The following is a 17582-nucleotide window of genomic DNA, read 5'->3' as shown; positions in this document are numbered from 1 at the left end:
TGTAATTTAATTAAACTTTACGTGTAAGCTCTATAATTAGGTTCCTTGCTAGTCTTTGCCCACATAGCTATCTGGGAGCTTTGTGGGATAATTTCTGATCTTGTCAGAACACAGAGTCTGGTTAGCAGATCTCAGAAGAGCCTGGGCATACAGAAGTTACAAACATAATTAATCAGGCCCAAAATAATTTTTTTCATGCTCACAAAACTGTTCAAGAACAGCCCCCACTGACCAATAGTTAATATTATAATCCTACTGAAGTTAGTATTTACATGCAGTGGCTAGCCAGTAAGTGCCAAATGTTAGAGATTAAAATCATATTTTTGCCTCTCAAATCTTTATTCAGAAGTGCATTTCTCTTGCATTTGGGCTGGACTATTGGCTTCTCTTGGTAGTTAGTCTCTCTTGTCTTCACAGCTGATGGTAAAATGCAATCGCACTCTCCTAACCTTGATGTTGGCAAAAGTGAGTACACTGTAAATTTCCTAAGTCATGCTATGTTTTATTTCACATGAGTAACCCATGAGTCATCTTTCCATTGCATTCATATTAATTAAAAATCGTGGGGTGCCTTGTATAAGTAGATTTGAAGTGGTGACGTTACAAGTTGGCACTACAGCCAAAGTATCTTTCCCAAGTACATTTTCTGCTGGAGGAGATGGGGGAAGGCTGCAGCAGCTACATTGGAAACAATGCTGGAGCTGAAACTTCCTGTACATAAAAGGATTGTCTAGAAATGTTTGTGCAGCTTTCTGGGAGAAGTTGGGGGCAAAAGTAATTTCATTTTGCTACACAACTGTAATTTTAAAACAGTATCTTACAAAATATAGTTTTCTGCATTAACATACATAGCCTTTTTAATTACATATCAAAGCAAGAATTGGGTTTTGAGCCATCAGATTCTAGGACCTCTGTCCAGAAGCAGCATTACGAGTTCATTTATGCATAGATCAACATATAAGGGCAAGTAACTCCCATTGTTTCAGGCATTTTCTTCATGCTTTATGGACAAATAATATTCTTCTAAATTGCCAGAATCCCTCCACTGCAGTGATCTTCCATCAAACATAATAGAAAATTGTTAACTCTACAGAATTTTGGAGCAGACAATTTCTCTGTATAATAGAATTCTTTTAGAAAATTAAAGGACAAAGGAAATTTAACTCACAGTTTTTTACAAGAATTTCTGCAGAGATCTGTTAAACTGCTGTTGACTGCTGCTGTTTTGATCCCAAATAAAGGGTTAGAAAAGGTTTTAAATGAAGAGGCTACGTACCCTTCCCAAGTTCAGACCACGTGATAGGTTAAAAACATGTTTAGGCATGTGAACCATGCTACTGAAATCAGAATAGAAGCAAAAATTACTAAAATCTTTCTTCTAGTGATTCCATATAAGTAAATATTTTGTTGGAAGCAACATTCTTGATGTGTTACATCATTTCATTTATACTATATAATTTATTTAGTCCTTTCTGTGTAATATTTCAGGCACCACTGTGGAAATGCTTTCCATAAAAAGACCAAAGTGAGGCTGGAAAAAAATCAGCGTCTGTACAAAAGTTCACTGCAGAGTTTTTGTTTTCTGAATAAGAAAGCATTTTTCTCCATGGAAACATGATATGTAGCTTAACAAGAGTCTACTTACTGCTGGGAGCTATGTTTGTTCCCTGCTAAGGACACCCTTGGGAACATAGGGAAGAGGATTCCTATCAATTGGCTTCTTTTATAAAAAGAAACATTTTATGTAAAAGCCTTCAGCAACCCTTCTCGTTTATACTTTCTTGGCTTCATTAAGGTACAGAGGGTATTGGCTAGTTTAGAAAAGGTACTGAAATGTTGTCTTATGCTGGTGCATCAGTGGCTTCCTCAGGATATGCTCCCAATCACCTGAGTTTGGCAATTTTATTGTATGTCCTGTGTTGTGGTTTCCAGACTAAAATATTTCCTTTTTTTTAACACCTTCCTTAAAATTTGCAGAGTGTATATAATGTTTATTCAAAGGAATGAAAGAAAAAGACCAATTCAAGTTGTAACATAGGTTCCCTGCTCTCCTGTGTTTTCACTTTTCCCCCGAGTCTAATAGTGGTTCTATTTATTCCAGATAAAAGCACAAAATAGGCATTATTGAGGATGTAAAAGATTTGTGGTAACTTTTGCCAGCAAATTTTACAATATTTTACAGTAATATTTCACAAGCTCTTCATGTTTGCCGTGTGTTCTCATCTTGAGTAGTCTGACAGTCTGGTTCCTTCCCTGAGAAATGGTGATTTCTTTGCATTAGTTTCCTTTTAATAAACAGCCATATTGGAATTAAGAAGATAGTCTGTATTAGCACTGAATAGCTTTCATTGCTTCCTTCTGTGTTCAGCAGGTGGATAATAAGGTTCCTCTAAGTCTTGTTACAGTGTTCAGGCAGCCTGGACTTCTCATTTAGGTAACAGAACTGGACCAAAGCACAAATTTTCTTCATAGCTGCTGGGAATCATAGAATGATGGCATGTCAGGTGGGAAGGGGAACCAAGGATCATCTGAACCAAACTTTCTTGGTAAAAGCACTGTCTAAACAAGATGGCCCAGCACCTTCTCCTGCTGAATCTTAAGAGTGTTGGGGGATCCTGCCCTTTACCAGGGAGATTATGTTAATGCCTGATTTTTCCCATTGTGAAAAATGTTCGTCTTGTGTCTAATGGAAATCTCTCCAGGAGTAATGTATGGTGATTTCTTGTAAAAAGTGAGTATCTAACTTCTTTGTTCCTTTTAAATACTGGGACATGGTGATAAGGTCCCCACTGAGCCTTCTCTTCTGAAGGCTGAAGAGCCCAGTTCTCTGAGCCTTTCATCATATGGCAGGATTTTCAGTCCTTTGCTAATCTTTATAGTGGTGCCCTTGTTGATGCAGCTGAGTGTCCTGTTTGCTTTCTTTGCTGCAGCAGCACGTTGTTCTCTCACACTGAGCTTGTTGTTCACAGGACTGCCAGCTCCCTTGCTGGGTAGATATTGGTTTATGCTCCACTCCTGGATTATGTTTCCCTAGATGCAAAACCTTACACTTGTCTTTGTTGAGTTTTGTAATGTTAGCTCACTCTACCAGCCTACCCACCGTCCTGCAGGGTGGTTCTTTTTCCAGTGTGTCCACTTCCCCACTCAGCTTGGTATGGACATCAATCTTCATCACGGTACACTTGATCCCATCACACAGATCACTTGTGAAAATATTAAACAGCCTCGAGACCAGGATTGATCCCTGGGGGGACCTCACTTGTGACAAGCTTCCAGTTCTAAAAGGAACTATTTGCCACCACTCTGGGTGTGTCCTGCCATCCAGTTCCCCATGAGCCACACAGACTCATCCTGGCTGTAGCAAATCAGTTTCTCTAGGAGAAAGCTGTGGGAAGCCATATTCAAAGCCTTGTCAAAATGCAGGTTGACAATGTCCACCACTTGCCCCACTTCAACTGAGCAGATTGCTCTGTCATTGAATGCCATCAGGTGTGTCACATACAATCTGCTTTTGGCTAATCCATTACAGCTTTTCCAATCATGTACTTCATCTGATTTGTGATAGTCCCAGGAGGATATGTTCCATAACTTTCCCAGGACCTGAAAGTTAAGACTGATGAACCTGTAGTTTTCTGGATCCTCCTTTTAGCCCTTCTTGTAGATGGGGTTGACATTAGACTTCTTCCAGTCTTCTGGGATCTCCGTGACTTCTCAAAGATTATGGAGAAGAGCCTTGCAGCAATGCCAGCCAGCTTCCTTGACACCCTTGGGTGAATATTGCCAGGGCCCAGTGATTTGTAGGGGTCAAGCTCCTATAATGCTTTATACACCAACTCCTCCTTTGCTGACGGTGGGTGGGTGTTTTCATCAATGTGGATTCTTGTTCCCAAGACCAGGTGCCCAGCAGTGCTGGTGAAGACAGAGGTGAAGAAAGTTTTGGGAACCGCTGCATTTTCAGTATTGTTGATGACTAATTAACATTTCCTTTTTAACAGAAGAATTTTTGGCTTCTATATCTGCTTGCTGTTTAGGTACGTGAAGAACCCTTTCTTGTGTTTTTTGACATCTCTGTCCAGTTTCAGCTCAGTCCGAAACTCAGTCTCAGTTTTTGCTTTTTAAACTTCATCTCTGCACACCCTGGCAGTGCCCTTGTATTTCTTAATGGATATTCATCCCCTTTTCCAACTCTGGTACACATCTCTTTTGATTTCTGAGCAGACTCAGAAGCTCACAGTTAAGCCAAGGGAAACTCTGCCAACTTTCCTTACCTTTAAAGGAGATTAACTGGTTTTGTATTTCCAGGAGAGCATGCTTGAAACACTCTAGCTTAGTTCCTTTCTTGTCAATGGAAGCTTCCCATGGAATCCTGACTGACCGACCTCTGTGCAAGCTGAATTTTGCTCTTCTAAAACCTAAGACTTTTCCTTTAGTGCTAAGCTTCAGCGTGCTCAGCCAGATTGCGAAGTCCAATAAAATGGTGATGACTGCAGCCAAGGCTGTCGCTGATGAAGATATTACAAACCAGGTTTTCTTGGTTTGTGAGTAGTGAGCCCAGCAGTGCCTCATTCCTGATTGGCGCGTCTAATGTTTGTATGAGGAAGAAGTTCTCTGTGCATTCCAGGAGTTGGATGGATGATATGTAAGCTGCTAAATTGTTTCTCAAAAAAATGTATGGGTAGTTGAAGTCATCCATGAGAGTCAGGTTCTGTTGACCTAAAGCTTGCTTTAAATAACACAAATACTGCTTTTTTGGCCTTATTTTCTTGATTAGGAGGTCAGTAGCAGGTGCCTACTCTGTGATCCCCATTGGAGACAACCATTTTGATCTTGCCCCAAAGGAATTCAATAGGGCTTCCACAATCACCGAAGCTGACTTCTATACATTCAGGCTTCTGCTTAACGCAGAGCAGGATGCCTCCTCCTTTTCTTCCCTGCCTGTCTTTATATGACAGCCTGTACCCATCCATCATGGTCCTCCAGTCATGTGAGTTGTCCCATGTTTTAGTTATTTCTACTTTCTGACTGGGCACAGAGCTCTGGTTCCTTGTGTTTGTTCTGTTTGTTCCCCAGGCTGCATTCACTGGTGTACATAAAGTTGAAATGGTTGGCTGGTCTTTTGTTTCTCATCTTGGATGACAGCTAAGGAATGTTTGTCTCTGCTCTGGTTAGCGTGGTTTATTCCCCACTGCAATGGCATGAGTATTGCCACTTTGGACCCCACCTGCTAAGTCCTTCAGTTTACAGCCCACCTCACCAGAGTAGCCAGCCCGCTACCAAAGATTCCCTTGCCTCTTCTAGACAGGTGGGTTCCATTTCTCCCTGACACACTAAAAGTCATTAAACTGTGTCCATTTGTCATAAACCAAAACCCTCACCACTGTACCACACACAAAGCCAGAAGTTGATTTGCATTATGCATCTATTTTTGGCTTAATCTTTTTCTCCAAATGTTAAAACAGAAGGAGGGATAACTTGTCTACACCAATACCTTTTGTTTGCCCTCTCAGGGTTCTGTAGTCTTCCCTGATTGTGGCCCAGGTTCCAGCCTGCCATGTCATTTGTGCCTACATGAAAGACAGTAGCAGTGGGAGAGTACTGTGTGTTCGTGACAACTCATGGCACCCTCTTGGCAGCATCCCAGGCCTTAGTTCCTGCATGCAGCACATCTCCAGTGGCTGGCAGGTGGGCACCTCAGTGCCCCTTAACAGAGAGTCACCCACTATGAGTCTTCTTCATTTCTTTTCACTGCATGCTGCTGGTACTGCTTCTCCTTGTAGACCTTGCTCCTCATAGGTGTCTACAGTTGTTAAAACTTCATATGTGTTTTTGATGGGAATGCTGGAGGGTGGGGAATGAAGCAGAGCCCTGCTTTTGGTCATCACCAGGGTCCAAGGTGCCTCCTTGTCTATGGTGTCCACCACAGAAACTGCCTGACTAGCTCCGTTTCAGCATCTCTAATGCTGCACAGCCTTTTAACTGTTCCTGGCACTCCTGGTGCAACAGATCATCAGCCTGTGCTCATCTTTCATAGGTTAACTTTTCTCTGGGAGAAAGGTCTAGGCTCTTGTTGCAATTTACCACCCATATTGAAGTCTCTTTCCTTACTAATTCCGTATGGCTGGAAGCATCAGAAGCTTTCTCTGTAGAATTGCTGGGTTTAGCACAGCCTGGTTTTCCCTTCTTCAACAATATGCTTGGTATTGGTCATTTCCAAGGCAGGTGTTGACATTTGTATTACATTAACAAGGAAAATGTCATCTGGCATTCATGGTAGATAAAGACGTTTTCTTTCCAAAAATAATAGGGTCAGAGCCCAGGACAGGGGGTTCAATACACCTTAAAAAGATCTGTGTTTATTGTGACAGCAGGATAACAATATATAAGATTGGATCAAATTTATCTATACTATTGCAGCTTTAACTTTCATTTAATAGTAATTTCAGAACTTTCACTTAATCTTAATAGTCATCATGGTGGAAATTATAGGCTTCCAGCAAGGGAAGTTTTTTTGCTCAGTATTGTGATTGGGAATGAAAGCCCATCTCCCCAGCTGGACTTATATTAAAATAATATTGGTCTTGTTACACAGCATGAGGTTGATTGACCTTAAGGCTAGGGAAAGTGTAAGGCTAACAAGTTAAATGCCATTGAAAACAACTGGCTAAATCATAAATTCATACTGACCTGCTTTATGTATTTCTGATTTAAGGAAGAAATTTGTTGGGAGATGTCGAATAAGATCCAGGGCTGAACAACTGAAAGAGAGAGACTAAAGCACTCAACTTTAGTTGATTAAAAATATTCTGATCCTGTTTTTCTCTGGTGTCTTGACCTTGCTAAGTTCACTTATAGTATGTAATGGAAAAAACAACTGGTTTGATAGCAAAATACAGGAAATGCCTTCAATCATGCCTGATTACAGTAGCAGCTTTTCTTCTGGATTGTTGTTTTTTTTTTTTTTTTTTTCGGAATACTCTCTCTGTGTGCCTGAAACAATGTAGAATAATACTTTGGAGCCCTTTATTTGGTGTGTCAAAGCAGAGCAGTTAGATGTCTGGCTTTTTGATGGATATGCATGTAGGGAGTTTTTGCACAGGAGAGCTCCATGTGACCTAAGGGAGAAAAAATAATAATTAGTAGAGGGAATTACTTAAAAGCCTAGAAAATTGTGTCTGTGGCAATTCTGCCATGACTGACAAGACAAATAAATGCAGGTTGGTCTTTTTAAGAAACCTGCCTTTGTTTGACTTTTAACTATAAAAATGGAAGTTTTACAACTGATTTGAATGAAATCTCTATCTGGAATAAAGGAAGCCAGGAAACAGCTTATACTGAATGTACACAAAGGCTCAGATTCATCTCACCTAACTTTAGGAGCACAACTGAAGCTTCCAAGTTAGGATCCTGCTTCTCCTAGAGAACATATACAGTCAGTGGAGAAGGACAGAACGCTTTAGGTAGCTGTGCAGCCCACATGTTCTCTGTATCATCTGCTGGAAGATGTCTGTGGAGATGGACATGGAGGGACCTGGAATAAATCATGGTACTTCAATTAAGCTCCTATGACTGGTGTCACAAATCTAGTCAGAATCCTGTAAAATATGTGGTAGAAAATTCAAACCAGAGCAAAATGTTTCAGAGCTCTAGTTACATTTGTGCTTAAGGTAAATGGAATCAGAGTTGATTACAATATATATTTTAATTCTGATTTTTCTGATACCTGTGTAAGATAGAAGATCCTTGTTGTAGGTTATTAAGTTACAAGGATTCACTGCTGAGATAGCTCAATGAGAACTGCTACAGAAATGTGAAGTGCTACCTAGATATGCATGCATTTATTTGGTGCATGTTTTCCTACTCTGTGTAAGAAAGCTTCAGTCAAAAGTTGGAAAGAGAAGAAAGGATTTCAGTCTTTTTGGCTAGACACAGAAACTGTGTGCCTGAAATGCAAGTGCTCTTTTCTTTCTGCTTGTATGATTTGTATTCTATTGTTGTTCAAATGGTAATGATTTTGTCATCCTACCTACTAAGGTCACTGAGGAAAAAAAAAAAGAAGAAAAACAACACTGCTTTTGCTCAAAGAAAAACTTTTGAGCAGATCCAAACTTCATTAGGGTGTCTACTGATAAATTTGCTCTCTAAGGTTCTGGTAACACTTTTTCAGAACTGCGCTTTCAAAACTTGATCTAACAAGCTTTTCTAGCTCCACACTGTCCTTTCACTGTCTTCCATCAAGTGGTTTTATCAAATAATGATTAAGTATTGTTTTCTTTAAAAGGATTATGGACATACATAGTAGGCACTTTTAGTTTGCGCTCCACCTAACTTATTGTTACAATACACAATCTTATTTTTATGTTATTTGAGATACAAAAATAAGAGCACTGAACCTCACAGAGTAGCATACCACAGTTTGAGTCAGTCCTTGTCTAAGCCTGGGGACCTTTCATCTTCAGTGAGATCACCAAGGTGCCAGTGAGGACAAGGTTTATCACATTACATTTTAAGCAATGACTTAACACATGGGCTTTGTAGTGGAGGCTGAAACATGAAATATCATTAGCACTAGGACAGATTTCTTTTGTTCCCACCCTGAATATGCAGAGCCAGTTTAGAATTTTTCAGGTGAAATTTTTAAGGAAAGTGTAAGAAAATGGTGGTTTAAACTGAAGTAGAGAGAGTGAGAATGAAGGAAGAAAATCCTTGAGGGAACTACTGGTAGTCTTATTGTTGGGCCACTCTGCAGGGTTGGTGGGGACCAGGACCTGCAAGAAGCTCAGCCCCCATGCAGAGCCAGTCCCTTGCTGGAGCACCAGGCTGGGGGCTGTTTCCCTTAACTTTCACAAAAAACTCTGAACAGTTTTCACCCAGAGAGAACCACAAAGGTTTTGTAAAATCTCACAAAATGGGAAAACAATTTGGTATCTGGTTCAACTGCAAGTTTCTGGGGCAGGTTGGTTGTCCTGTGCAATAGACTTAATATGAAGCCAGGTCCATTTGTGGCAGTTCTTATTTGGTATAAAAATTCCAGGCCTGTGGGCCATGGGAAGGGAGAGTTGCCACTAGGATCCTACAAAAAGCTTGTCTAAATCAAGTCTTTGGCAATAAGCTAAGTCAAGAGGCAGCATTGTAGTGTTATATCACATTCCTATCTCAGACCCATGGAAAAATTGTTGCATTCCCAGGTGTGGGAGTCATGAAGGATGAGGTTTATAAAGTAACATGATGTGAATGCTAAGGCAACCTTCTCTTGAAAGAGAAATAGAGACCGCTCCCTTCTGTGTTTAGCCAATTTTAGAGAATGTTTTACATAATGCATATTTGAACTTGTATATATTTCACTTAGGCTCACAAATAAAAATGTGAAAATAATAAAAAAGGAAAAGTCATACAAAGGAAAGCTGTTAAGTACAATGTATTTATTTGCCTGCACATTATTTAAAGGAAACCCAGCATAAAAAGATAAGCAGATCAGGCACAGTAATGTCCTAAGCTGCTACCGACAATTGTAATAAAGTTATGGTCAAAGCCAGTAGAAAGCCATATAAAGAAATTATTTTAAAGAAAATGTTTTTCTGCTATTATAAAAGTAATTTATTTCCTTAAGCTGCTGGAAATGAATATTAAACCCTTGTTCAATATGTCATTAAGACATCAGTAAACAGTTAAGACCATGTAAATACATACAGCCTTCTTTTCCGTTTTGGGACCTTGCTGACCTGCAAGGTTTCTCAATGGTGAGCACAGCTGGAGAGGTGATGTTTTACATCTGCAAGCCTCTCTTTTGTTTTGTAGCTGTGAGGGTTTACAGAGCCATAGACAGTGATCATGTGTTTGTCTCCCTCTGATGTCTTTGGTGGGTAGATGGAAAACTTTCTTGTACATCCCTCCTCCCATCTCTGCCATCCCTTAGTCCACAAATCATTTATGCAAATGGCATGGTGGTGGATGTACTGTTATATAAGGATGGTAAAGGTGTGTCTTTTTTAAAGTGAACGTGTCTGACAAGAGAATGTCACTATGGTCACATTAAAAGTCAACACTTCACATTTATGTCTAGCCTTCTGTCTGAACTATCACTGTTTTCCTCAATGAAAATGAATTACAGTATCTCTGGCTTTATTTGAAACCAAGTCTGTGGTAGTAATTCATCTGCCATTAGCAATTATGCACCCTGATACACATCAGAATAAGGTGGATTCACTTTATTCCAAACTTGACACTGGAAAGTAGAAATTTTCAAGTCTGCACAGCAGATTTTTCTGTATATTACTGAGCACAATTCTACTACAATGTTTGTGTTTTACATTATCTTTATTCTTTGATGATATCAAGTGATGTAACAGTAACAAAAACTGTATCATAAATTCAGTAATTGCTTAATGCATCAATGCAAAAACAAAGCAGAGAAATTCCAAGACTTTCAATTAATCCCGGGTAAAACTGAGATATCCTACAACGAAAGCAGCTCCACCATCTTTTTCTCACTGTTAGACTCACTCAGGTAGCCCCCTACTTCCTCTCTGCTAACACAAACTGTTCTACAGTCATGAATTCACTCACAGCCATGAACAGTCCAGTGTGTCCCCTATTCTTTACTCCATAGATAAGGGAGGTCACTTGTAGGACCTAATACCCAGTGACACTGCAATTATTGCCTGTTTATACTCAGTAACCTCAGAATGTGTGGGCTCCTTCTTGCCCTTAGAGGTTTTCAGATGGGGAAAAAAATATTATTTGTTTGTGTTTTCTTAGTAGGTATGGTTTGAATTTTTCGATTTATCTCTGATCTGTTGCAGAGGGTTGCCGATGGGTTGTGACTAAAAGAGCAACAAAAGAATCTACTCTGCAAGTACAGTCCCCTAATATATCTGTCCTGTTCTGTTTATGTATGGAAACTGAGACTTAGTGAGATCTAATCACTAAAAAAGCTAACATCAGAACTTTTAAATTTTTGACCTTCCTTTATGTTTTCTGATTAGTTCCATATATAATTTCACCTTGGTTAGAATTGTAACCTAATACATCAGTAATCAGTATTTGAAGGACACCAGAGGAAATCTGTGCTGGGTACATGAGAGACCTACATGAGACATTGTAGGTAAGCATCTTTGTCTCAAAAGCAACTTGGATATCACTGAGCAACTAATAAAGTACTTCTAGGAATGTAGAAGTCTTACCTTAAGTAAACAGATAAAAAAACTAATCTTGTTGAAATTATAATTGCTATGATCGTATTGTCTTCAGTTATGAATTTCAGTAACACTGGGGGATGATTCTGATGGTTTTCCATGTTGTTGTACAAAGTTTCCTTTTTACCTTCTGTGGTTTCTTGTGTGAACAGTTTGTCTATTTAAAGCCTGCAGAGAGGATGTGATTTTTCCATGCAGGGGAACAATGGCAGTGGTTTCAAATACACAATTGAAAGGGCTTATTGCAGTTGAAAATCACCAAAAAGAAGTGGTTGTTCAGTAGTTCCATACTTTAGGATTTTGTTGCTTCCACATCTTTCTGAATGTTGATGTTCTATAAATGTTTAGTAAGGTACAATGCTTAATTTAACTTTTACCTTACAAATATTCCTGCTTCCAATCTTGTTATTTGTACATAATAATTATTATGCTTCATTCTGTGAAATGTTGCTCAAACAACAGTCAGAGTAGAAGTGGCAAAGTCGTCACTGTAATGTGGTTGCTTGCCAACTTGTGATCATATTTCTCAGCTGCGTGATCTTGTTCTTCAAATATGTATTTATTTAGTCACTGCTATTTACTGTGTTGAAAGACTACTGTTACTAATGTTTGGCAGACGTTCTGATTTTACTGGTCCAAACCCATCTTGATGGTTTAACTGCCTTACTTTCAACAAGAAAATGGTGTGTTATCTAAACGACACTTGTGACACACAGTGCCACTCACACCAGATGCTTATCTCTCTGGCTACTAGTGGGATTTGGACTTTAAGTACCCAGTCCTATGAAATACTCATCCACTGAGCCTTTGGAGGAAGCCAAGGCACTCAGTGTCTCTTGGCACTCGCCTGTGGAGGAAGGAGTGAACATTTCAGAAGTTTTCGCACAGGTTACCTGTAGTTAGCCTCCTCTTCTGTTCCAACTTGCACAAACCTAACTCCTAATCCTGATTCTTTCTTGAGATACTGCCAATCATTCTAACTTATGATGTGATTGTGATGCTGGCAGGTATGCAGAAGTAAGGACCAAGGTTTAAAGGTTTAAATTTCTGTTTAAAGCTTTCTCAGAACGAAACCTACCCCGCCTCCAAAAAAAAAGAAAAAAAACACCAACCCACAACATTTCATCCAATGACTGCTTAAGTCAACTGAAGTGACTCTAAAAAGGATCTTGGCAAAAAAACAAAGGAGAGAAACAACTTAATGTCGCATTGCTGCATTCAAGAAATCTGAGGACTCTCCTGGCTTAACTGGTTAGGTTGTTTGCAATTGCACATAATTAATTACTCAGGTTGTAGGAATTAATTTTGTCAGACACAGATGGCTTTCTTACTTGCTACAAAGAGAACGTAAAATGAGAAAAAGAAGAATTTAATGGACTTTTTTGTCATTGAGCTATCTGACACTATTATTTGGTATGTTCCGATTCAGAGGTAGACAACTGGCGCTAAATCCGAGAAACAAATAAAAGACAGAATGGATCAGAATGGAACAATCTGTACAGACAATTATTTTACATTCCAGATAAGGCTCTGTACTTTATGTTTGAAGGAGTAGGAGAGATGGCTGTTTCTTGGAACAGTTCTGGGGAAATACAGGTCTAAAAGTTAAAGTTTTAAATTTTTTCAACGAGGTTGATGCTCTGGAAGGACAAGCTTCCCTGACAACTCTTTTTCTCTTAATGTTTCATTTGTTTTCTTTTCTCTGTATGTTTTGATTGTTGTGTTTTGTTTTGGTTTTTTTCCTGTGAGGTGTTAAATGGCACATTATCTATTCCTACTCTGATATTTATTTAGTTAACTAAGATTTATTTTTCCAAAGTTGCAGAATTAGAGGGATTTGGTGAGGTTTTTTTGTTTGACGAGTATTTTTCCTGGTTTATTTTTTTTTTTAATATGACAACTGTAAATTGACAGAATGATTTTTGCTGCAACTTTTATAGACTATGATAATCTTGTGGTCTAGCTATGAATTTGGCACTTTGGCAGACTCCCAGCTTACCTTTTAACCTTCCATATGTACTTTGATGGGAGTCATACTACTGTTGTTTTAGCCTCTTCCAAATTTCTTTTGAAATTCTGGTGCACTTTGTGATAGCACAAATCTACTGGTATTGCATTTCATTAATGCATGAGTAATTAAGCTGATGTCCTCAGTGCCTTCAGTAGAGTTTTGAAGAGGTTTATAGGCTTCACTGCATTGCTTTGGCTTGATAAATGGGTCTCAGATGTTTTTCTTCTATCAAGTAAGGTTATAGATTGGTAAATGGTAAAGAAGTTAAATTGACTTGTGCTTTTACAGACAGGCTTACAATTTCATTGTCATTCTTTACAGGTAGTCGGAATTTAACAATTAGACTCTTCCTAGTTTTTCTCTTGGCTCTGTTTGTTTGTTCTGTTTCTCCACTGTCAAGTTAATTTTTTATTGCTATTTTTCTGTCTTATACAAATCCTTAAGGAAATAAAGAGAATGGTATCTTGTCCTTGTCCATTATGTGATGCCTTATTGTTAGTGTTTTATTGCTGTTGAGGTTTTTCTTAGCTTAGGAGTTTCCTAGATTATTGACTGTATCTCCATTCAAGTCCATGGCTACCCATATGGGTGGCATTAAATGAAAGTTAAATGACTTTAGGTCCTAACAATTCCAGTGTGTCACCTACCCGCATGGGGAAGTCCTGCAATGAGAGCTGGGAAATAATTTAAGAGTCTTCTCATAAACAATACTGAAAATAATTAATAAAGGTGGATCCATTTTTCTAAGCAGCTTCTTGAATTTCTTCTGTTCCTATCATAATTACATGTATTATGAACTTCTTTCTAACAGTCTGTTGTGATGGTGGCTGTAAGTGGGGTTCCAAGATTATGTCATATATAATTATACTTTGATTTCTTTATCTGAACATCTTGACTTCTTGAAATATAGCTTGTATTCTTCCTTAGTTAAGGAACATCCAAGATAACACTGCACTTGGAAAGTTCAAAGCTACAGCTACAATCTTGTTTCTTTCTTGAATCTGCAAGAGCCTTACCCTGATGATCACATTCTATTTGATGTTCTTGTAGTCATGTTTGAATGCAGGTCTTTTTTTTTTTTGTAGCACTGGCAGTTCACCGAAGGAGCAGTTTTGGGAAGGCACATGATTTTTGAGCTTTGTTTCATTTCTTTGACCTCTTCTGGGGGGACGCAGAGCTGTGGATATGTTTGCCCTGGCATTATGTTGGACAATTCTTTCAAGTCACTTTCCAGAGGCAGGAAGGGACGGTTACTTGAGGGTTTGAATGGTTATATATAGGGGGTTATGTTACAGCCAGCTGGATCTTGGATTGTTTAGGAACTGCTGAAATTCATGACTTTAAGGAATGATAAAATATGTAGTCTGCTCCAAGGGGCCATACGTGGGTGACCACTGGGGACCTGCAAGAGCAGCGTAGCTGATCCAGAGATAGCAAAGTGTGATGTAGGGGATATTGCTTGCAATGAACATTTCTACAGCCAGAGTATACTTCAGCCACATAAACCCTATCTGACAAAACTAGTTTATGTAGGAGGCAGTGGTTTTGCTGTTCCTGAGGTAAATATGACTTTGTTGTGCCATGTCAGACTTCTTTCACACACAAACCACTTTGTAACGTGCACATTACACAACCTATCTCTACTTGCACAGTAAGTCCTTCCTCCAGTGTTTCTCAGTATCTGATTTGTACATGTATCATTGCAGATGTGCAAAGATTATGCAGACCTTGGGTAGCAAGTCCACTGTGTCCCAGAAATAGCTGATTTTTATGTTGGCCCATGTACCTGCTTGAGGAATATATGGGCCAGCAAGTTAAAAGATGTTTAACAAGCATCAAAAGGAAAAAAAAAAAAAACCAAAAAACCCCTAAAATCCTCCAACTGAAATTGGTGTGAGAGGCAGAAAAGAACATTTCTGGGGAAATCCCAGCATACTGTAGCCTTGGACATGTCTACAAAAACTCTTAACATACTGTAGGCTTTGAAGGGCTGTTTAATCTATTAATGTGCATAAATGCTTCCACCATGTTTGGTACCTGTGGTTCTGAAAGCAGGGATCTGACAGGGAGACATTTCTCTGGAAAAAATTATCTGAGTAAGGTGAGGGCTTCTCATCCCTCACTCAGATCAAATTTGTTGGCATAAAGGATTTTTGAAAAAACCTTGTGTCTTTTCATAGGCTTTTGGGGTGAAATTCATTTACAGAGGCTGGCATGGGATTTTATTCCTCTTCTCTGATTTAGAACTTGCCTACACATACACGGACTATTTTTTTTCCTCATCAGTTCAACTGAAGGAAATTTCTCTAATTATTCAAGGAGAAAGAATTCTGATCAGAAAGTGTTGACAAGTTCACCCAAAGGCATGTGTTCTGCTTTTGATTCTCAAATCTCTTTGCATTCATACATACAATACGGTATATATATATTTATATATATATATACATAATACACATTAGAGATACGTAAAAGAGAAATTTCTTGACAGAATGTCTATTTTTAGACAGAAATATAATAATAAATGTTTTTTTGATATACATGCAGTTTAAGTGTGATTTTTTTTTCCCTTTGCTTTATGTTTGTGTAATTACTTCTACATGATGAAGAGGTTTTAAATTGGGCAGGGGGGGTGGAGTTCATGCAAGTGAAAGTTCTTTTCTACCCTGACTTTCCAGATCCTTTTGCAATTTTGCAATTAAGTCTAAGGCAAGTGGCAGGTAAGTTAAATGGTGAACCTATTGTGCTGGAACATGCAATAACTATCAGTGGTATATATAGAAAATGCACAGAGGGCAAGACAGGAAAGGTGGGTATTCTTTTCTCAACCTTTTTTTGACCTGACTCAATTTAATAAGCAGACAATTGTGTGGTTTTGACACAAAGACATTTGTACAACAAGTGATCAGAAACAGCTGCTAAGATACGTGATTTAACAATGAATGCAAAATATTGCTGTGAAGATATTTTTGAGCAGGCTTAAGCTACAGAAAATAGTGCTCCCAAGGATGGGAATTTCATTTTTCATCCCTCTCATTGCAATTTGAACTTTGAATTGTTACTATACATTAAGAATCAAATTCAAAGTTACCCAAGTTTGAAAATACCTCTTCACTGAACCCATATGCTTGAGTATGGATAAATTGGTAGTCCTTGCTTAGTGCTAATGCAAAAAATACAGAATGGGTTCACTGACCTATTTCTCATTGACAGAATGATAAATCCGTAAGAAATAAGAAATTGAGATCTTCCCCTGGCTTTACTGATGCTGCCTTGAATACACAGAAGCTCTGCTTTCATGCAGCTAAAGAGAGTAAAAGCTTGGTCTTAAAAAATGCTTGTAATTGCCTGCTTCTTTATTTTGTTGCCTTTAACTAGGTCTGTTTGGTGACTGCTACCAATTTTTCATGCACACAAATGAAGGATAGTTTTTCAGTGATGTTTGGGAAACCATTTATTTGTCAAATTCTATAGCTTATTATGAAATTCAAGAGCACATGATCAAAATTTGAGAGTTGATTTAATTTGAGGCCTTTGTATTTCAGGGACCTGAAACTGGACAATATTCTTCTGGATGCAGAAGGCCACTGTAAACTGGCTGACTTTGGGATGTGCAAAGAAGGGATTCTGAATGGAGTGACCACCACGACGTTTTGTGGCACACCTGACTATATAGCTCCAGAGGTATTTTTTTGCACTGCACTAAGAGTACAGATATTCTTATTCATCTGACTGCTACATGTGTAATTTTAGACACTCTTTGCATGTAGATAAAAACATTTAAGATGCAGACTAGGCTCTGCTGCAGTTGTGCTTAGGTAGTCTTGCAGAAAATGGTTACTCTATTGCTCACATATTCCTTGATGATAGGAGTGGTTTTTCTAGTATTTTTTTCCTGAAATTAAAATTATTCTTCTCAATTTGCTCATTTCTGACTCAGCATCATTATGATGATTTTCAGCAGCCTTTAAAGTGCTAGATGCAACTGAGCATTACAATTTTAGTAATCTTTAGTAGTTATAAAAGTGATTGTTATTTTTTAGTGGGGTTTAAAAGAACATATTTTATACCAAAGAAACCATGTGTTTGGTGTCATTTTGCCTACAGCCTTTGTGGGAATATAATTTTTGCTTTTTTAAAATATCTGTGAATGAAAGATACTATGCTTGTTCTGCTTCATAGACTTGCACAGAAAGAGGGAAACTAGATACAGATGCTGCATATTAGTTGGCAACATTTCAGGGTGTTCATTGGATAAATGAAATATCTGGGAGCTGTGTGGCTTTTACACATCCTGGATTTTAATATTATATGAGGTGCATTTCAAAGTGACTTAAATGAACCAATTTGGACAGTTATTCTGCTAGGCAGACTTTGCTCAG

General features: G+C 38.5%; 1 protein-coding gene across 1 annotated transcript in view; it reads left to right on the top strand.

Annotated features, from left to right (window-relative positions):
* Positions 1 to 17582, top strand: part of PRKCE (protein kinase C epsilon) — a 282588-nt gene that overhangs the window by 240659 nt on the left and 24347 nt on the right. Inside the window, exon 12 of the mRNA XM_062489237.1 lies at positions 16746 to 16884. Within this exon, the coding sequence (XP_062345221.1) occupies positions 16746 to 16884 (139 nt within the window). The remainder of the gene's footprint in view (positions 1 to 16745; positions 16885 to 17582) is intronic.

The sequence above is a fragment of the Cinclus cinclus genome, chromosome 3 (genome assembly GCF_963662255.1).
Source record: "Cinclus cinclus chromosome 3, bCinCin1.1, whole genome shotgun sequence".
Classification (NCBI taxonomy): Eukaryota; Metazoa; Chordata; class Aves; order Passeriformes; family Cinclidae; genus Cinclus; species Cinclus cinclus.
The sequence above is the reverse complement of the archived record's forward strand: the minus strand, read 5'-3'. Positions and strand labels throughout refer to the sequence as shown.